The sequence below is a fragment of the Lissotriton helveticus genome, chromosome 2_1, assembly GCF_964261635.1.
Source record: "Lissotriton helveticus chromosome 2_1, aLisHel1.1, whole genome shotgun sequence".
In the NCBI taxonomy this organism is placed as follows: domain Eukaryota; kingdom Metazoa; phylum Chordata; class Amphibia; order Caudata; family Salamandridae; genus Lissotriton; species Lissotriton helveticus.
Window position 1 is genome coordinate 371,398,308 of NC_136059.1, and position 22,481 is coordinate 371,420,788.

The window sequence follows — 22,481 nt, forward strand, 5'->3', positions numbered from 1 at the left end:
TCCATTGGTGACTCAGATGACGACTCTAGCTCCATTTCGAGAGATAGGTTTAGCCCACTGGCTTTTTTCAAGTCTGCATACAATGAATTCTCAGTATCATGAGGGAAAAGGAAACTATCCCCAAAAATCACAATCAGTGTCCTGGTGGGAGGGGACATATGTGCTTCTTTGCACTGGGCCCAAATCTACACCATAAATACCGAGAATCTACTGTTGGTGTTGGCATTGGGTTAGGTATTAGGTTGGATCCTGGCTGAATAACCGATGGTTGCGCTTTCGTGAGTTCATAGCATGACACAGGTCTGGTTAGGGCAATGCCAGTTCGGGGTCAAAGATTGGCATCAGGATCAGATCACTGACCGGCTCCAGTAGAATTGATGTGGGAGCCAGCATTGAAGGAATTAACATGGACCACGGTTCCAGAAAAGTCAGTGTTGGGAAAAGTCCCTCAGGGGCAGTCAGTGTCAGGGGGAGAGCTTCCGGCAGAAGTCTGACTAGAGACCCCGACGGCTCCTTGGGGCCTGAAAGTACACCAGAGGAAGCTGAAAGCTTAGCAAAGGTCATCAGAATGGCCTTGTTAACCACTTGCATGCTAATGACTAGGTGAACTCGTCATGAGGCACACTGGAGCTGTGCTCATGACAAGGTCAACTCGTCATGTATAATGGGATTCATAAATATGCAGCACACCCCTTAGCAGCCAAGTGGTTAAAGAGTGCTATCTACAGCGGGATAAATGGCTGCTCGAAAAAATTTGGGTGCACCAGGACTAACTGCATGATGAGCTCTGACACAGGGGACATTGGAAGGGTGAGATCTGCATGTTAACATCCTTGCACCTTCCTGCTAGACTTTGAGAGGCAGGATGGGGAGGAGTTCTGCTTGGCTTCCTTGGTCCTTTTATTTAGTTTTTGATTTGGACTTATTGGAAGACTTCAAACCAGAAGGGGAATTTTTGCTGGAGTGGCATCGACTTGGAGTAGGACCTATGCTTTGACCATGACCACTTCTTGTGCCCTGCAAAGTAGAGTTTCATCTCCAGGTACGCAATCCCTTTGGAGTGCATAAGGACACGTGTCGATCGACTTGGAACAGTACCTGGAGCCCAGGCACCAAGACAAACCTCATGCGGGTCTATGACTGACATCGGTCTCCTGCAGTCTCTACATGGTTTTTATGCTGTAGTTTTCTGTGGGAACATTGCTCCCTAGAACGCAGTTTGAAAATGTGTAAGTCATAGGAAAATAGACAAAGTGAGAAGTGAAGCTCCGGATCCATGACTAGGGGCGTGTCAAAAATGGAACTGATGTCAACGTGCAGGGGTGGTGCTTCTATGTGGCCTCGCATTGTCTCTCCAGGGAAGCATGGAGTCAACATAGAGCCACATGGCACAACCTACACGTGCATATGAGCATTACTAAAGAACTCTCTCGATCCAGTCTCACCTCTGGGGATATGTTAAAGATGTGGAATCTTTTATAATCCATTATAAAAGGACTCATTAGAATACCCTTGCCAGAAGAATAACAACTGCCATGGCTGTAAGAAGGTGAAGGCCCTAGGGAATATGTTGGCTTTTGAAGAGAAAGGAGAAAGCAAATGATTAGCTAGAGTGGTGGTTAAAGGATGCACTCACTAAATAAGTAGCCTCCTCCCCACCCTCCCTGCCCCCTCCCAGTCACCTCAATTTTGCCAGCCAGCCTGCAAATTCGATTATGGAGTCTGAGAGGGAAAGCAGGAATACAACATTAAAGATCAGAAGAATATTTAAGTGAAAGGTATAAGAGAACAACTCATTGCAATGTTAAGCGAAAATTTCCACCACCCAAACGTGGCTCAATAACCTAACAGCACTCAATGTCCAACCTACCATCGTGGACTCGGCGAAATCCCTAGGCATCACACTCAACGCCAAGCTTAACATGCAGCAGCACGTTAGCAAAGCCACAAAAGGAGCTAATTTCCAAATCAACACACTGAGGAAAATCAAACCCTGCCGAAGACTTCCGAACTGCTGTGCAAGCTTTAGTCATCCCTCGAATAGACTACGGAATTGTGGCCCTCAGCGGACTCCCGCTATCCACAACAGCACCCTTAAGATCCTCCCTGAACGCTGCCGCGAGACTCATTACCGGCTCAAGAAAACATTCGCATATATCCCCAGACTTAAAGTCCCTAAAATGGCTGCCTTTTGAAGCCAGAATACAGCTAAAAATTGCAGTTATGACACACGCGGCCGTGCACCACAATGCACCCAACTACCTCGCTCAAAAGTTGTCTATATCAGGAGGTTCGAGATCCAATAGAAGTGCTAAAAATCTACTCCTGAAACCCCGTAGATTCCGGAAAGAGAAAACATACAAGCGCTCCTTCTCGGGAATGGCACCCAGGATCTGGAATGCGCTCCCTCCTGAAACCAGGCTTATCTCCTCCACTGCACTCTTCAAGAAAGAGGTGAAAACCATCCTTCTGGCCAAGATATCCTGAACCTTATAGGTGCTGGATCAGTGACTCTGCATTGCTCTGTACCACTGTTCACTTTGTCCTTTGGCACTATACTTCTACTTGGTGGGGATACCACTACGTTACGCTCTCACTACCGACCAATATATGTTACACTTGGTTTACTGATTCACTCTCCCGATGCCCCCACTCAGTGTTCTCTCTATACTAGGGCATTGGTATAAGCCATCCACGCACCCAAGGTGTACCTGAACACCTAGGTTGTGGGATCAATGACTTGTGCCGTCCTATATTATTTTGTTTACCTGATTGTATTTTGATATGTTTTATGTATGTTATTATTATCCTACCATGTTTGTGACTATTATACTGCTCCCACTATCTCTGTTCACCCCTACTGCCCTCTCTCCGTGTGAAGCGCTCTGATATCTGTAAGGATCTTGTTCGCGCTATATAAAACTTTGAATAAATAAATAAATAAATAAATAAATAAATAAATAAAGTTAGGCTAGGGAGGGTTCCAACCAAGTGCTATTTACCCTGCATACTGCCTTTTGTCTTTGAAACTCAAACAAAAGCTAACAAATCTCTAATGAAACAATAATGTATTCTGAGATCTAATCAAGAGTGAAATACATATTCAGGGTCCCTTTGAAGGAGGTAGGGGAGAACAGAAACTAAATTAGTTATTTGCAGTTCTACTGTTGCCATTACTCATTGAACAGCAGCGTTATTAGTACACAGCTATGCTTGTATAGCTCTTGATAAATGTTACTTTGAGAGCTTTAGAAGCATACTCACTTATCTTTCATCAAATATAAAATAAAAAGTACGAGTGCATGTCAAAAGCTCCTTATGTTTTGTAAAGGATTAAGCGTTTTGGAGCCTGTTGTATTGGAAAAGAAGGTCACGCCTGCTGCTTTTCGGCCAGAGATGCTGATGAGGGATGGAAAGGTTTTCTCTCTAACATGCCATTAGGAACTGGCATAGCAATGGCCGTAGCCAGGGGTTTACAGTTTGCCGAATTCCTCCCGGGCCCTATATTAATGTCCTTAACTTTAGGAGCAAAAACACAGATCGATTTTTGAACAATTAAAGTAAAATACCAAAAGGTAATCCATACAAGCAATTTAGTTCCTGTTTATACTTCACGTTTTATTTAATCTTGCAACCCCGATGAGTGTTGGCTCATTCCAGGATGTTATGTTTCTGTATTTTTTTCTCAGCAAATTTCTCTTGTGTAGTGCATACTTTGAACTCAGTCATCTCCAGGTGTTTATAAACGGCCAAAATTGAGAGTACTGGAGTAGAGACTTCAATTGTTTTCAACACAGACAGTTAGAGCGAATGAATCTGAGGAAGCACCACCCTACCCTACCCTCAACCACTTCTTCACCTGCCCTACTTAGACTCTCTCCTTCACCCTTATAGCTCACTCTTTCAATGTCTTGTCTCACTGCTGCAACACTCTTTTTCATATGCATCTTGCCAATAATAAACCCAAGAAGTCTACATTAAATTACTCTACATCTGGAAGGAAACGAAAGTCAGTGTATGTAAATAGATTTTTAAGTTTGTTGAGTAAAACACTTACATGTAGAAACTGAACATCTTGGAATAGCTCCTGGATAAACCTCCGAGATGGAAGACGAAATGTGCAATGTGCAAGCAAGAATGAAACTTCAGAGTACAAACATATATCATCAAACGCCTGGGGGAATTTCTCCTTGATTCTAAAAATAAAAACATTGAGGCATTATTAAAATCGTATTCATAAAACAATTCATGACCTATATAACTGCTGAAAGCTCTATTAGAAAAACAAGTTACTTATCTTTGGTAATGCCTTTTCTGGTAGAATCTGAAAGCAGATTCTTCAACTAGTGAATTTACCTAGGTGCCAGACTGGATTCAGAAGATTTGCACAGCAACTCCCTCGAGCACTGGCAGGTGGCATTGTGTGGCTTTGCGTCGGTTCATCCTATCCCAGGTGTACGCTGACTTCAGTTTCTCTTTGATCTTTGTCCACGCCATCTGACACAGATCCCATATAAATCAGAATATGCCAGTGTGCAGATCTCTAATTTTAGGATCGTATTAATGAGCTGTATGAGCCTATTCCACAGAAAGCGGGGGACAACAGGTCGGTGACGAATCTGGGGTTGGCTAGAATCTCTACCAGAAAAGGATTTACCCAAGGTACGCAACTTTTTCTGCTGATCGAGATTTCCAACTGCAGACTCCTCATCTTGTGAACAGATACCAAAGCAGTACCTCTCCAATCAATGGTTCTGTTGAATAATTCAGACCGAGAAATCCTGCAGAACAGACTGGGCGAAGTGTGCTTCCCACCTGACCTGGCTGTCCATGCAATAGTGCTTCGTTAACGTTTGCATGCCAACTTAGCGGCTTGGCGGATGTCCAAGACATGCACACTGTGCAACAGCACAGTGGAAGGAAGTAGCTTTTACTCTGGTGGAATTAGAGCATAAGCCTTCTCAGGGCCGCTTCTGGGCTAGCCCATAGCAAATCTTTAAGCATAACACAATCCATCAGGAGATGGTTCTCTTTTGTACTGCTTGTCCCTTTTTGGCTCAAGAGAATATCACAAAAAGGTGATTGTTTAATCAATGGCCTCTTGTCTGACCAATGTAAAAGCTGAGGACTTTCGTGTGACCGTATTTCTTGGACAGAGGTTGGGCGTAGCAAGACAGCAAAGTAATGGATTGTCTTATCTGGAAGGGCATGACCACCTTTGGAAAGACAGTCGCTTTTTTCAGCAAAATCTGTTTGCCTGGACGGACAAGGCTTGAAGTTCACTCACTCACATTGCGGAGGTGACAGTGATGCGGAGCACTGTCTTTCTGGTCAAAAGCTGAACAGGATAGCATTGTTTTCAGTTCAAAAGCAGTGAACATAATTATAGGCGAGAAACAAATTATGTCCTACTGCAGCATCACAAAAGGAATTGGTAGGAAAGAGCAAATAACTTACCTTCGTTAACACCTTTTTCTGGTAGAGACTCCTGTCTGATAGCTGGGGAATAGCCTAAGGTGAGGAATTTATGGTTAGAAGTCTCTACTAGAAATGTTACTCAGACCCTCGGGGCAAGATGGCTGCCAACAGGTTGTGGTGAGCAGTTGCTGCGAGACCTCTCTCCATTCTACCCCCACTGATGGCCTTTTCCTGAGAATAGATGTGCTCTTCGATGGCGTATGAGCTCTGGTTACTGAAAAGCCTCCGCTGCTATGAGAAGCTGAAAAGAGTTATTACAGAAAAACTTGCTCACGGAGCCCTGCATCGGAAAGTGGCAACCGTTTTCCGGATACTTGGTGCAATACGGGAGGTGAAACACGCTAAGAAGATGCCTCCGCGACCGCAGCATCTGGAGAAGGAAAAAGAGAAGGAGAAGGGAAGATCTCTCCCAGACGCTGGGACAGTAAAGATTCCCCCCGATATGACGAGGAAGGAGATCGTACCTGCGACCTCGAAGGCAGGCGCGATCAGGAAGACACCGGCGCCAGCATCGATATCCAAGGGGAAAAAGCCAGAAGTGCGAGGCAAAGCACTGATCAGGGAGGAGCAACCCGGGGACAGGACTCCTGCAACAGCAATATCATCGGACGTGGACAAGCAAAAGACGGGGGGGTTGCACGAGGTAAGGACGTTGCACTTCGGCAGCCCACCCTGATGGAAGCATTTACCCCGAAAGCTGGACAGCAGAACGTGGAAGGTTCAGCCTGGGCTGAGAGCGTCCTCGAGGACGCTGCGGAAGACGCTGCTCCTAACGCGGCTTTGGTCGTTGCTAGGCAACATCCGATCACAGACTCGGCCACAGACTCGGGCGTAGGCGCCGGTGTCGGCGAGCTCACTGGAAGCATAAGAGAGTCTATCGAGGCGCAGGAGGCACAAGAGGCAGATAAGAACCCCGATAAATCCGGTAAGGCTACCCATACTGAAGCGAGAGTGGTGATTGATGACCCAGGGACTGGCACAGCAGGGAGTGCAGACATGCTCGAGGCCCTGATGCAGGTAGAGGCTGAACTGAAAGCAGGGAGTTCATGGGGTAGCAGGGCCAGTTTGTCTAAAAAGAGGAGCCTGCTAGTGAATAATGTGGAGGGCCCTGAGGGGGCTGAAGGAGGCTCAGTGGAGGGTGACTGTTTCTACTCAGTGAATGAAGATACGGATTTCTCAGCCACAAGTGAGGCTGGGACAGAGGAGGAGGAGGATGGGTCAACCTCGGCCTCCAGCATGTCAGAGAAAGAAAGCACACAGAAAAAGAGATGAACCAAAGGAAGAAAGCAGGCTTCAGGTTTAGGGTCACCATCCAGGGTTGGGAAGAAGCTTCTTTGGGACTATTCGGCTACATCACAGACTTATGAGGAGAATAACCCTGCACAGTTCCAGTTCCAGGCCCCTTTTGATACGATTACTAATACGCTGAAGCAGATACAAGGGGAGGCCAGGGCCGAGAGTCGAAGGGCGAGACATGCGACGAAAAAAATACACAACACTCTGAAGAAGGTTAATAAACTGTATTCTGATATGGCAAATAGGGTCACTGAGGTTGAAGAGAGGACAGGAAGACTGGAGGATGACGTGGGAGCTTGGCAGGAGTTTAAGATTAACCAGGAAAAGGTGACTGACGATATGCTCTGGAAGATGGAAGAGTTTGAAAACCGACAGCGGCGGAATAACATTCGCCTCTTGGGTATTGAAGAAGGGACAGAGGGGCAGAACATCCTGCAGTTTGTTGTGAACCTGTTGCGGGGGGCTTTTCCAGAATCAGACTGGCAATGGGAGAGGGAGGTACAACAGGCCCACAGGTTCCCATTTACAATCAAGAAAGGTCGGGGGGGGAGGGGATCAGGCAGGTAAACCACCTCTCCCTAGAGCAATCTTGATATGTTGGGAATTATCTTCTCAGAGAAGAGCTTATGGAGAAAGCAAGGCCAGATAGCAGACGGTCTTTTGAGGGAACCTCCTTCTTCGCCAGGCCAGACTTTTGCCATGTCACCGTCGAGAGGAGGTGGAGACTGAGGCAGCTTATTAAGCCATTTCAATCACTGGGTTCTGAGGCTTATCTGCTATTTCCTGCAAGGTTAAAAGTGGTCACAAGAGGCGGAGTATCAATGTATTGGTCAGAAATTAAAGCCCAACAGTTTTTGGAGCAATTAAAGTCGCAGAAGGGTGGCTAAAAGAGTGGCTAAAAGGTGGTGCTGGGGCTAAAGTGGGCCAAAATGCCTAGGGACATGGGCAAGGACGGCAACATTTTGGTGTTTTTACGAGGGGAGAACAGGGGAACACAAGGAATCGAGGTGGGGGTAGGGAGGGAGGTTTGCGACTACCGCATTCTGTAGCAACCACATATAGGTCTTCTAGACCTATTTGCCTGTAGAGGGGGGGAGGGGGTCGGGATAGGAAGGGGGGTAGGGAGGGACAGGGGGGTTTAGGGGGTCAAGGGGGGAGGAAATGGAGGAGAAGAATTGGGTTGGACTGGTTGGGACAGCACATAGGAGGACAGAGTAATGCACAAGTGAAACAGCAAATACAGTATTTGGTCTTGAAAATGCAACACATGCAATCAAGTGACGGTTTTAACTTGAGAAATAGCATGCGGGGTGGTTATTATCATGCACGGAAGGGTTTTCAGCCTATTGGGAAATGTTTGGGATCTATAAATGAGCTGTAGGATTGCCAGCATAAATGTTTGTGGCCTAAATGATGTAAATAAAAGACTTAGGGTGGCGGCACTGCTAAGAATCTTGCGGTTGGATTTAGTATGTTTGCAAGAAGCGCATAACGAGGCATCAAAAAGCTTTCTCCTGGGACAGATGGGATTTGCTCTTCTGGCAAACTCTAAGCAAGAGTCTAGGAATAGGGGAGTTGCAATCTTGGGTAGAACTGGGGACGTGGTCGTGATTAGGAAAAAGGAAGACCTGTGGGGGCGGTGGGGGATTTTGGAATTAACCTTTAAAGGCGGGAAATTTACCCTTGTTACGGTTTATGGTTCAACGGAGGACGACCCTGAGAGCTTCCAATATTTGGACACAGAATTGGCACACTGGACAGAACCAATAGTAATATGCGGGGATTTTAACGTACATGATCCTAAAAGTACATTTCTGCAGGTGGGAGATTGTTATCAAGGTAGGAAAAGGAGAACATATAGGGCACTATCTGATCTAGCCATACACAATTCTCTGATAGACCCTTGGATCAAGATTTATCCAAGTAGGGTTGGAAGTACATTCTACTCTGCCCCTCACAGAGTTATGGTCAGACTAGACTATTTTTTGATCTCTGGGTCCTTGCTGAGGGGGGCAAAGATGGAAAAACATCCCCGTGTGGTATCAGACCATAGCCCCTTAGTGTTAACTATTGAATTAGGTCAGGTACAGAGGCAGGAAAGACAATGGACTTTTGAGAGAGCCTTGCTTAAGGATGACGGGTATAGGGAGTATATGGAATGCTGGATTAGAAGCTTTTGGGATATTAATAGAGGAACTGCTGCCCCAGGGGTAGTTTGGGATGCATTCAAGGCTGGAGTGAGGGGGAAACTCTGAGCTATGTACTATCAGCGCAGAAAAGGGAAAAAATGAAAATAGAGGAAATTAACAGAAAGCTGATTGAGGCTGAGGAGGAATTGGTAGCAGCTATCCAACAGCAGTTATCACTAGAAAGGTATTTACTTAGAATTGTCTCCCTTAAGGCAGCTGCTACAAAGCATATATCTAAGAAGGCAGCGGAGAATTATTTAATTAGGAAGGAAGGGGCATATGAGTTCAGTGAGAAGGTGGGCCATTTGTTGGCAGTTCGAACTAGGCAGAGGTTGGCAGCATCAGATATTCCGGAGATTATAGATAGACAAGGAGATTGTATTATAGGGGCAGAAGGGGTCAGGGAAGTCTTTAGGCAGTTCTATGCATCCCTATATCAAGAGGATAGGGGGGGGAGAGCCACGAAAGATTGAGGGGTACTTGAGGGGCGTCACACCGCCACTTATTGCCGCGGAAAGTAAAGAGGAGCTGGAAGCAACTTTCCAGATGGAGGAATTTTTGAGTGCACTAAGTACTCTACCTTCGGGTAAAGCTGCCGGCCCTGACCAACTGCCGGTGGAATTTTACAAAACATTCCAGGGAGTTTTAGGCATAGATATGTTTAACATGATGAGACAAGCACAACTTGGGGAAGCAATTCCTGACTCATGGGGTGGAGCAGATATAGTCGTGATCTTGAAGAAAGGGAAAACACCAAATCAGCCGGGCTCCTACAGATCGATCACCCTCATGAATGCTGATGTCAAAGTCTATTCGAAAATTCTGGCCAAGAGACTTGCAGGGATTATTGAGAGCTTAGTAATCGTCTCACAGCATGGGTTTATACCGGGAAAAGGGACCACCCAGCACACTAGGCTGGTGATCACGATGTTTGATGCTGCAGGTATCCTGGGAGACCCTATGGCGGCACTATTTCTCGACGCCGAGAAGGCATTTGACAGGGTCTCCTGGGAATATCTATGGTGCACCCTAAGGTGGAGTGGAATAGGGGAGCGATATATAAAAGCAATGCAGACGCTATATAATAATCCATCAGCTAGAATTAGGGTCAACAGGGGGTATTCAGCAGTAGTAAAAATAGAAAGAGGGACTAGACAAGGCTGTCCATCATCCCCACTTTTATTTGCGCTATACCTAGACCCCTTTTTGCGTAAACTGGAAGGGTACCAAGGGATCCCCAGAATGAGCCTGAATGGTTGCGAAGCAAAAACACTGGCTTACGCAGACGATGTAGCCATTTTAACTCCTAGTCCGGAGGGTGCTATTAGGGAGGTGGAGATGGAGGCTCAGAATTTTGGTCAGGTTTCTGGCTACAGCCTGAACAAATCCAAGACCCAGATAATCTGTAATCAGTATGTACAAGAGGGTAGAGATCCAAGAGTTGTTGAGTCTGCAGTATACCTGGGAGTGGCAATATCAGCTGATGTGGAAATGGTTGTGCAGAACAACATGGCTCCCTTAATGGTCAGTGTAAATTCGTATCTAGATCGGTGGAATAACCTCCATCTCTCTATAGTGGGGTGCACAAATATAATCAAGATGCTTATATTGCCTAAATTTTTGTACTACTTTAGGGCAATCCCCCTTTTTTTCGAAGGAAGATGGTTCAATACATTGGAAGGTGTCCTTAATAGATTTATTTGGGCGCAGGGCAAAACTCGCAGGGCATATAGGTATATGACACTACCAAGAGAAAGAGGTGGATGGGGGGCACCGGATTTTAGATTATACCAATGGCCTGCTTCAATCCAGTATTTGCAAGGGCTAATAGGAGGGGGTGGAGTAGATCAAAGAATAACAGATTGTTCCTCTATAATTTATGCAGCTGTATTGGGAGAGGATGTGGAAAACTTTTTTAAAATGCGTAAAATATGGATACTACAAAAGAACCAGGTTTAAGACAGTCGAGGCGGGTATCAAGGTGTGGAGTGCATTTATGAAAAAGTTGGGCATAGGGAGATTTAACCGGTACACAAGGTTGTTTAAAAATAGATCTTTCCCAGCTGAGATATTTGGGGACACGACAATGGAAAGATGGGTGATAAAGGGGGTTGTTCAGTTAGGGAATGTTAGAAATTCGGAGGGGTTTGTGTTATTTTCAGATTTGAGAGATAGGTTTGGATTGGATAGACAGGACTTTTTTAAGTACCTCCAGATAAGAAGCTTTCTAGGGAATAAAAAGGGGGGGCAGGTCGGGTTTAACAGTATTGAGATCTTAGAGAAAATAAGCTCAGGGAGGGACCGCTCAATACGAAGTTTTTATGCCAGTTTGTTAGACACAAAGCAAGATGATATGGATAAGTATAGTGATAAATGGGCAGGAAAACTTGAGGGCGAGAGAGAGTGGTTCCAGGACTCACTGGAGTTAAGACGGACAGTTCTCTGCTCTGCCTCATTGCAATCGCAACTTTATAAAACCCTCTATCTATGGTATTATACTCCGGCTAAAATAGCGAGCTGGGGCGGGACTACAGGCATTATCTGCCCCCGCTGCAATTCAACAGAAGCAGACATAATACATATCTTTGCAACATGTCCACAGCTGCACACAATTTTAAGGGAAATAGAGAATTTTCTTGAGACTTCATTAGGCATTAAGATAAGTCTCAGACCCGTACACATATTGTTAGGGGTAGTCCCTGAAGATAGTATCCCGCAGGGAGAGTTCATTTGTGTTGCCATGGCTGTGTATAGATTATGCATAGCCAGGGCTTGGCTGGATAAGAACCCCCCGGGCTTGCAAAATTGGTTGTCTAACCTGTCGGCAGCATACAATTTGGAAAAACCAATATATGCAAGAAAAGGCAAGAAAGGAAGGCAGCTGGGGTTGCGATTTGGGAACCTATTAGCAAATGGAGAGCGGGGATGGGGTAGGTGTCTGGGTAAACGTGTAGGAAATGCTTGTAAGTAGGATTACGCTTGCGATACCGGGATTGTTTGTATTTTTTTTGGTGTTGTTTTTTTTTTTACCTTTAATTCTTGTACATTGAAATAATGTAACGTTTATGTTTAATGTTTCTCTTTTCTTTGCATTCCAAATTATGGATTTGAAAATTGTGCTGCTCTGTTTAAAGTATGTGCTGAATAAAAAATAATAAATATATAAAAATAAAAAAAAGAAATGTTACTCAGACCCTTCAAGAAACAAATCACAACTGGTGATTTGAAAAGGGTTGGCTGATCGGGCAACCGTAGGAAGGCCAAAAGAGCTGAAAGATATCCCTTAACTACCGCCACAGCGAGGCCTTGCTAGTATAGAGAGACACAAAACAATAAAATGTCAGAAAACTTTGCCTGCAAAGGCTCAATGTCGCAGGAGAAACACCAGACAACAAAGTTCTCCAAGCATCCTGTCATACAGTTTTCCTGAAGGGATGCCTGGCTGCCAGCAACTACTTCAGAAGGAAGATCGAAAGCCATATAGAGTTGCTATTCAATCTCCACGCATGGAGATGTAAGTTGTGCAGACTCTGGTGTAAGACCTTTTCCTCCTGTTTTAACAGGAGGTCCTTCCGTAGGGTCAGCCAGATCTGAGAACAGAAGCTAATAGAGAAAAGAAAACGGGTACCAAATTTTCCTTGCCCAGTTTGAAGCCACTAGGAAGACTTTGGCCTTGTCTTTCTTGACTTTTTTCAATACTCTGTGCAGGAGAGTTGGGCAAGAAAGCAGGCTTTGAAGAATCCTAGAAATGTTATTAGACTTGCAGGTCGAGTGACTTAAATAACCTACTAATTAGGGCTCCTGGTTTTATGGTATTTTTTTGTTTTTAACATTTTCATCTATATTTATCGATATTTATTTTTGGGGCATATTACAGGTATGTATTCATATTTATTTTGTGTTTGGAGAATAAATAGATTCGTAAAATGCTATATTTCCACATTTATCGAACTGATGAACATGTACTGCGTGGCGAGTTACTAACAAGAACAACAATTTTCAGTATGTTTCTGCTTTTAAAAATAAATACAGACAGGAAACGTGTTGTTTTCTGTCTGCATTTAACTATAAAAATCGATAAAAACGGAAAACTGGGAGACTTAATTGTAATCCTCTTGACCCATAAAATGGTTTCAAATAATGGGATCCTGGGCAAATATTTGAAGTTGCTGAGCCGTTCCTCACGGGCGATTTAAAAAAAAACTCTTGTTAGACTAAACGTTTGCTCAATATACCAATCTAGCCACATATAGGATACACATGACCCCTGACTTGCCTTAGTTCATTAACAGCATTGTCTTCAGGGCTGGGGCAGGAATATTTCTCAAATCACGTTTAAAAACTATAACTTTCGATAGGTACATAACTAAAGCATTAAGTGGTAGCAAACTGTCAATTTGAATCAGCGGGTCTTTCATTGAAATGGCCACAAAATTTCCCAACGACATGCGGTTTTACTAATAAAACTATATAGTGTACAAAAAATGATGTTTGGAAATACATTTTCTGCAAATATTTGTTATTTGCACATCACCAAGTAAAGTGTTTTTCTCCTATTTAAATCTTTGTTTGCCTCATACCTCTGAATTACAAAAGAAATAGCTTTCATAATTCCTGATATATTTTTAAATATTTGTACTATTCATTTACACACTATATGAATGTTGTGTTAGAAAATTAGCAAGCAGCTCCGTCTCACCCAAAGAGCCAGGTCTTCAGGCTCTTTCTGAATGCTTGTAGAGCGGGGGATCGCCTGATGCTAAGTAGGAGTTCATTCCAGGTCTTCTCTTGGGTGCGTCGGAGACACTTTCATTGAGGTATTGGGGTCCGGTGTTGTGGAGGGATTTGTAGGTGTGAGTATCTTGAAGGTCGTTCTCTTCTCAACGGGGAGCCAGTCGAGGCCTCGAAGGTGCTGGGTGATGTGGTGTTGCAGTGGGATGCCGAGGCTGAGTCTGGCAGCGGTGTTTTGGATGGTCTGGAGTTTGCAGAGCAGGGATTTTTTGATTCCGGATTAGAGGACCTTTCTGTAGTCCAATCTGCTGGTTACGAGTGAGTGGGTGACGGTCTTTCTGAATTCGGAGGGATCCATTTGAAGGTCTTGCGGTGGGTGTTGAAGCACATGTAGGAGACGTCATTAATCTGCCGGGTCATGGTGAGGGAGCAGTCGAGAATGATGGTCCGTGGGTGTGGGGGGGTTGCCTAGGGTGGTGGGCCACCAGGTGTTGTCCCATGTGGAGGGGGGTAGATCCGAGGACGAAGACATCGGTCTTCTCCGTGTTGAGCTTAGGGCAGCAGCTGCTCGTCCAGGATGTGGCGTCTTTCATTCTTTCCTGGAACCTGAGTCTGGTGGTGTTGAGTTCTTTGGTGAGGGAGATGATGAGCTCGGTGTCGTCAGCGTAGGATACTATGCTGAGTCCATGCTTTCTGATGATGGTGGCGAGGGAGGGGAGCATGTAGATGGTGAAGAGCGTGGGGCTGAGCGATGATCCTTGGGGTACTCCACAGCTGATCTCAGTTGGTTCGAAGAGGAAGGGCGGGAGTCTGATTCTTTGGGTTCGGCCGGTGAGGAATGAGCGGATCCAGTCTAGGGCGGTTCCCTGTATGCCAGCGTCATGGAGTCTGGCGGTGAGTGTGCTGCGGGAGACAGTGTCGAAGGCAGCCGAGAGGTCTAGTAGGATGAGAGCCGCCATGTGGACCTGGTTGAGGAGATTATAGAGTCTCTGAGGGAGAACTGTCTTGGGAACTCCAATGCACAAAAGCCTAGACACTGAATATTCTCTGCTGTGGCAAATTATTTAGGACAAGGTTCTCCCCATTTTTGCAAGACACCCTAGGACTCAGAGCGTAATTGCATTGTGATCCATTAGGTAATGTCGTCTGAGTCGTTTAAAGATCCTGCTAGATGCTGGGCATTCAGGGAGATGCCCTGGGCATTCAGCCACTTCCACAGACAGAGAGCCTCCTGGCACAGGACCCATGGCCCCCATCACCCTGTTTGTTGCAGTACCAAATGGCAGTTTGCATTTGAGAATGTGGACCGGTTCCCACATAATTGTCGGAGAGAATACATCAGTGCTTCATATGGTATGAATCACTTGCAACTCCAGCCAGTTGAGACTGGTTTTGACCAGAGTCCTCAGATTTCCACCTCTCCCAAATGACCTTCCCAACCCACAAAAAATGCATTAAACTCTTATTTCTGGTTGGAGTAGGGAGAGGGATCTGCTGCCAGTCTAATCATGGTCAAGCAAGCAGCACTGTAGGCCGTTCGCAGTCGTCTCAGACACGTGGATGGAATCTGAAAGGTTCCTTTGGTGCTGAGCCCACTCAGACTTCAAATCTCACTGGAAAGCCCAACATATCATCTGGTGTGATCTACAAGCTGGATGCAGGAAGTCACAAAGCCTCTGAACCCTCTCACTGAGACCCAGGCCAAAGGTTGAAAAATTGGGACCATCGCCCGTATGTCCTGGACTCCTTGAGGCAGAGGTAAGGCTTAGAAAAGTACTGTATAAAGGGTGGCCCCGATGAAGGGGGGCACTTGTGAAGAAGTCAGGTGTGACTTTGGCAGATTGATGTAAAAGCCCAACAATAGCTGTTGACCGGTCATTATCTGACAATTCTTTTAACAACCTCTGCTGCCATTCCAGTAAAAAGAATCAACGATTCCTTAACAACTGGAATATTTCCAGAAGAACTCAAAAAGTCATCCATACGCCCTTTACTGAAGAAAACAAACTTGGACCCGCGGAACCCTGACAACTACAGACCCATTACAAATGGACCTTTCCTGGGAAAACTGATAGAAAGAGCAGCGTTCGCCCAGATGTCACAATTCATTGAAGAGAATGACATACTTCCCGACTTCCAAACAGGATTCCGTCCGGGAAGAGGCACTGAATTTGCCCTCCTTGCCATCTGGGATGACCTGAAGAATACAGTTGGCCGCAATGGGGTTGCTGCGCTACTCCTCTTGGACCTCTCAGCTGCCTTTGACACAGTTGACCATGACACTCTGAAACAAAGACTATATGAATCCGGCATAGAGGGAACTGCTCTAGACTGGATCGCGTCCTACCTTCGAAACAGAACTAATGTCATCCATACTCCACCTTTCTCGTCCAAATCGTACTCCACAAAAGCAGAGATCCCTTAAGGTTCTATCAACTCGCCCATGCTTTTCAACATCTACATGAAGTCATCACCTGTACTGATAAATTTCACCTCACGTGCTATAACTATGCAGATGACATGCAAATACTCCTTCAACTGTAATGCCCCAAAGACATTGGAAAATCACCAATTTTCAGCTGTCTCAGAGCCGTGGATCAGTGGATGACTTGGAGCCATCTCAAATTGAATGCTTCAAAAACTGAAATACTCACATGTGGCGATTGGAAACATTACAACCCGCTTTTCGCATGGCCTAATGAACTAGGATCACTGCCTAAAATATCGAAGGAAGTAAGAAACCTCGGAATGACCATGGACTCCAAGCTGTCGATGAATGCCCAAGTGGATAAACTAGCAAGTTCAAGCTTTGTCACAATAAAAACACTGCGACAAATGTTCCCTCATTTGGGATTTCCATACAAGTTCCGAGCTACCATCTCCCTTGTTCTGTCTAAACTCGATTACGCCAATAGCCTCTACCACGGATCACCTTTAACGACCATGAAAAGACAACGGATTCAGAACTCGGCTGCCAGACTACTCTTGCATATCAAACCGCGAGACCACATCTCCCCTGCCTTGAAAGCCCTGCATTGGTTACCAGTAGCCAGAAGATCTACGTTCAAACTGCTTTGTATCACCCACAAAGCAATACATGGAATGGGACTACTCTTCATCAGGAATAAAATCACCAAACACATTCAACAAAGGAACCTCCACTCTAAAGGAGCTTCTCGCCTCAAAATCCCACCAAAATCCCACCATACAAGAAAAAAACCATGGGTGGCACATCCTTCTCTGTTCAAGCAGCTAAACTATGGAACTCTTTACCCCCCAACATAAGGTCCACCAACAACCACCTTATCCTAAGAAAACTACTCAAGATTTAGCTCTTCCCCACATAAGCACCATACGCAAACAGAAATTTATAGCATATCCCTCTGTATAAAGAATTTGTTTTCACTATAGATATGTACCTATCTTTGTGTATTACTTTGTATAAACATGTAAAATAATTATGTTGTTGAGAGGAAAAAATTATAATAATAAATGAATAAAAATCATCTTTGGTCTACATATACATACTTCCATTGTGCATCTATGTACCTGGATCTGTGTGTCTGTTCCTTTTCTCCTGAAAAAGCATATCCAATGCACTACCTTATTTCTCATCCTGTGCCTCCTATCAATATCTTTAATCTACATATACTTACCTCCTTTATGTATCTAAATGCTTTCAATGTACTTATGGATCTATAGTTTTATCACTTTCTTCTAATTTAGCATTTCCAATGCATTACCCTATTTATCAGCCTATACTTCGCTCAACATATCTTCTAGCCAACCTTCTGCCTCATCTCAAACTTCTTTCTCCTACTCTTTCCAATGCACTACCCTCTCATCCTATACATCTATCAATATATCCTTTACATCCGCTCTCTCATTCATCCCAAACCCTATACCACTACTATGATCGCCAAAATAACCCTTTCTAGACTCTCTCCACCTCTACCCCTCCTTGCCTGACACCTCTTTTTACTATACCGATACCCTAAAACAAACCTTTCTAAACTCTTCCCTCTGACTCATCCCCTCCAAAACTCCTTTTTACTCATCCAAAAGCCTCTTCCTACTGCTAAGGCCTAATAAATAAATAAATAAATCCTTCACTCTTTCATCCCTCCACTATCCTTTTCAATCAAGATTAACAGACTACCATGCTCACTTCTCAAATTCCATATACTAATTCACCACTAATCCTTTTTTGGGTTCCAGAGTAGCGTGCTAATCGCCAATAAAGAGTCTCAACACCCCATCAGGGTTACAAGTGCTATATAAATGCAAACCTTTTCCCTTTTCTACCCCTCCCCAACCCTTCCCAATCCAAATAACTGACTAACATATCCACCACTAAAATTACTCTCATGTTTCACCATACTAATTCAACACAAATCCTGATGGGTTCCAGAGTAGCATGCTACTTGCACTTCAAAACCCCATCAGGGGTAGCAAGCGCTATATAAATACAAACCGCTTTGTTCTCTACCCAAATAACTGAATAACATATCCACTACTCAAATGACTTCATATTTTTTTATACTAATTTTCAACACTAATCCTTTATGGGTTCCAGAGTGGCGTGCTACTCGCCAGAAAAGCGCTTCAACACCCATCAGGGGTAACAAGTGCTATATGAATGGAAACCTTTCTTCCCCTGTTATCCCTCCGCTATCCTTCTCACTCCAAATAATCTGACTAAATATCCAGCACTGATATTACTTCATATTTCACCATATTAATTCACCACTAATCCTTTATGGGGTTCCTGAATAGCGTGCAACAACAAGCCCTATATAAATACAAATCCTTTTTCATCCTCTATCCTTCTGCTATCATTCCAAATCCAAATAACTGACTTACCTATCCACCACTTAAAATGTACTTGCATGTTTCACTATACTAATTCAACATTAATCCTCTATGGGTCCCGCCGAAAAAGCGCTTCCACGCCTCGTGTGGGGTAGTAAGCGCTATATAAATGCAATTACAATACAATACAAACTGTTTGAGACAAGCTTGCTTTCAGCTACCAGTTATCGAGGTATGGGAAGGTTGGTATTCCCTTTATCAGCAGACTGACTGCGACCACCACCATCACCTCTGTGAACACATGCAGTGTACTTTTAAGGTCAAAATGAAGCAGTGATAAGTGAAAGTGCTCTTTTCCTACCTGAGGCTGCAGATAACATCTGTGGGACTGCAGGATTGAAATGTGGAAATAGGTGTCCTGCAAATCCAAGGCTACCACCCAGTCTTCTGGATCCAGGGCAGGCAAACCTTGGGCCAGTGTGACCATTTTGAACTTGCCCTTCTGGAGGATGAAATTTAGAGGGCGAAGATCTTGGATGGGGCGAAGGCCTCCTTTATTTTTTGGCACCAGGAACTAACGGGAATAACAGCCAGCCCCGATCTCTGATGCCGGCACACTCTCTATGGCTTCCTGGGCTAAGAGAGCCTGAAGGACAAGTTACTTACCTTCGGTAACGCTTTTTCTGCTGGATACAGTATCTGCCTGTGGATTCCTCACCTTGTGAATATCCCCTGCGCCAGCAGCATTTAGAAATTATTTGTAGCTCTCCACGACATCGAGGACGACGTCACAGAAGCATGGCTCCGCTCGCGCCTCCGCTGAAGTCACTGGAGCCATAAGTGAGCCTCATCGCTGTGATGACATCAGCTCTGCCCTTTTTTTCCGTGCCTTCGAGGCACACGGACGGTCCTACACAAATATATACAGTATACACAGTACACAGTATTCAAACCAACACACAAAGTGTGAAATCAATGGAGTGAAGCAAAAACACTTCCATTGAAAGCAACAGACATAAATAACATCATCGCAGGTATACAAAGGTGGTCAAAGGGGAGGCAAGTGGGTCAGTGAGGAATCCACAGGCAGATACTGTATTCACCAGAAAAATCGTTACCGAAGGTAAGTAACTTGTTCTTCTGATGGATACATCTGCCAGTGGATTCCTCACCTTGTGAATAGAGTCCCGCAGCAGTCCCCACTCCTGGAGGAGGGTGTCCACCCTTCTATACCAAAAAGTCCTGTAGGACAGAACACGCAAAGTGACCGTCCCGCCTCACCTCGGAATCTAAGCAGTAATGCTTTGCGAAGGTGTGGAGGGAGGCCCAAGTTGCCGCTCTACAAATGTCCTCCACAGCAACACCTCTAGACAAGGCAGATGTTGAAGACTTAGCTCTAGTAGTATGAGCCCTTATACCCTCATCCACACAATAGTCTCTAGGCCTATCGAGGTAAAACCCACTGCTCTTTTATGGTCCAAGCAGTGAAGCCGCTCCTCCTCCTTGGAAGGGTGAGGGGGAGGATAGAAAGAAGGAAGGGTAATGGACTCCCCAGATGAAAGAGAGTTACCAACTTAGGTAGAAGAGCAGCCCTGGTCCTGAGAGCTATTCTATCAGCATGAATAGTCAGGAATGGGGGTTTTGAACTCAGAGCTTAACCGCATCGCTGCGGCGGCTATTCCGCCGCAGCGCTAAGGGGGCGGGGGGGTTGCGCTGTGCTCATGACGGAGCGGTTCCGTCATGGCCCCGCCCGCTCAATAGAAAGCGCCGCGCATGCGCGAAATCAGCGGCGGCTGGACCATGACGGAACCGCTCCGTCATCAGCACAGCGCCACTGCAGCTGATGACGGAGCGGTTCCGTCATCAGCATCGAACGGGTTAAAGCTCACTTACCCTCCTTGCCGAGGTAATGGCAACAAGAAATACAGTCTTTAAAGACAATAGTCTCAAGGGACACTTGTACAAGGACTCAAAGGGAGAACCCATCAAGTAAGTCAAGACAAGATTGAAGTCCCATTGCGGCACAATAAAGGGAGTAGGCGGAAATGTATTAGTAAGGCGCTTAATGAACCTTAACACGATGGGTGATTTAAACAAAGTCAGGTGGTCTGGCAAGCAAAGGAACGCCGAAAACGCTGATAAATAGCCCTTCACAGTAGCCACAGCAAAGCCCTGCTGTGCTAGAGAAAGAGCAAATTGAAGGATGTTGGATAAGCGAGCACTCAAAGGGTCGATAGACCTGTCCCCACACCAATGAACAAATTTGGACCATCTATAGGAATAGATAGACCTGGTAGAGGGACGTCTGGGGGACAAAATAACGTCCACTACGTCAGAAGGAAGAGAGAAAGAATTCAGGTTGCCCCGTTCAATCTCCAGGCATGAAGGTGTAAGCTCTGGAGGTGGGGGTATAGAACCTGCCCCTGCGAGAGGTGGTCTGCCCTGAGAGGGAGACGGAGCGAAGGGCACGAGGAGAGGTGGAGAAGATCTGTATACCACACCCTTCTTGGCCAATCTGGGGCGATCAATATGACTTAGGCCCGGTCTTGGCAAATCTTCCTCAGAACCCGAGGAATCAAGGGTATGGGGGGGAAGGCGTAAGGGAGTTGTGAGCCCCAACTCAACTAAAACGCGTACCCCAACGCTCCCTGCAACGGATACTGGAGACTGCAGAATGACAGGCAGTGAGCGTTCTTGTGAGTGGCAAACAGGTCCACCCGAGGAGTTTCCCACGTCTGAAAGAAGTGACGAACCACCTCCGGATGAAGCCTCCACTCGTGGTCTGCAGAGAACTAACGACTGAGATTGTCTGCACGCACGTTAGAACTCCGGCCAGATGATTTGCCATCAGACAAATCTGATGGATCCAAACCCAGGACCAGAGAAGCAGAGCCTCTCTGCAGAGACAATGCAACCCCACTCCTCCCTGCTTGTTGACATACCACATCGCGGTAGTGTTGTCCGTCAGGACTTGAACCGACTGGCGGCGAAGGGAAGGGAGGAAGACCTTGAGCGCCAAACGTATCGCCCGCAACTCTAGAAGGTTTATATGAAGCAACCTTTCCTCCGGAGACCAAATACCCTTGATCTCCAGATCCCCCAGATGAGCACCCCACCCTGAGGTGGATGCATCCGTTATCACTGTGGCTACCGATGAAGGTAGATGGAAGGGCTTTCCTTGAGACAGATTGCCTATCCACGCTCCACCAAGACAGATCCACCTCAGCTTCTCTGGAGATCCTCACAGACTTCCGGAGGTCTCCGTTGTGTTGATACCACTGCCTGCGGAGGCACCACTGGAGCACCCTCATGTGCCAGGGTGCATGGTCGACCAACAGAATGCAGGAAGCAAACAGACCGAGCAGGCGAAGGACCTTCAGGACTGGAACGACTGCTGCGTTGTAAAACAAGGGAATAATTTCCTAAATGTCAAGAATCCTTTGTGGAGGAGGGAATGCTCGACACACAGTAGTGTCCAGTACTGCCCCTATGAACAGGTTGCGCTGAGAGGGCACCAGGTGAGACTTGGGCACGTTCATCGAGTAACCCAATTTGTACAACAGCTGAGTTGTAACCTGCAGATGATGAAGCACCTTCTCTGGCGACTCTGCTTTGATCAGCGAGTCGTCCAGATAGGGGAAAACCGGAATCCTTGATCTCCTGAGATGGGCTTCCACCACTGCCATCGCCTTGGTGAAGGCTCAAGGTGCAGTAGTAAGTTCAAACGGGAGGACTGCAAACTGATAATGTTGCGACCCTACCGTAAAAGGGAGATACTTCCTGTGCGACTTCAGGATCGGGATATGAAAATAAGCGTCCTGCAAGTCGATCGACACCATCTGTTATGTTATGTTAAATTAAACTTGTTAAGCGCACGTACGCCCGTAGGCTTCATGGCGCTGTGGAAGACTGGCAAAAGATAACATGTGACAGAAAGAAAAATTTACGAAGGGTAAGCTTGCTTAAAGAGCCAAG

General features: G+C 45.6%; 1 protein-coding gene across 3 annotated transcripts in view; it reads right to left on the reverse strand.

Moving 5' to 3' along the window:
* The window catches only part of RICTOR (RPTOR independent companion of MTOR complex 2), a 1,600,666-nt gene that overhangs the window by 83,415 nt on the left and 1,494,770 nt on the right, over positions 1–22,481 (reverse strand). For all 3 annotated transcript variants that reach the window (XM_078674985.1, XM_078674984.1, XM_078674983.1), the window contains one exon: positions 4,058–4,196. In XM_078674985.1, the coding sequence (XP_078531111.1) occupies positions 4,058–4,196 (139 nt within the window). The remainder of the gene's footprint in view (positions 1–4,057; positions 4,197–22,481) is intronic.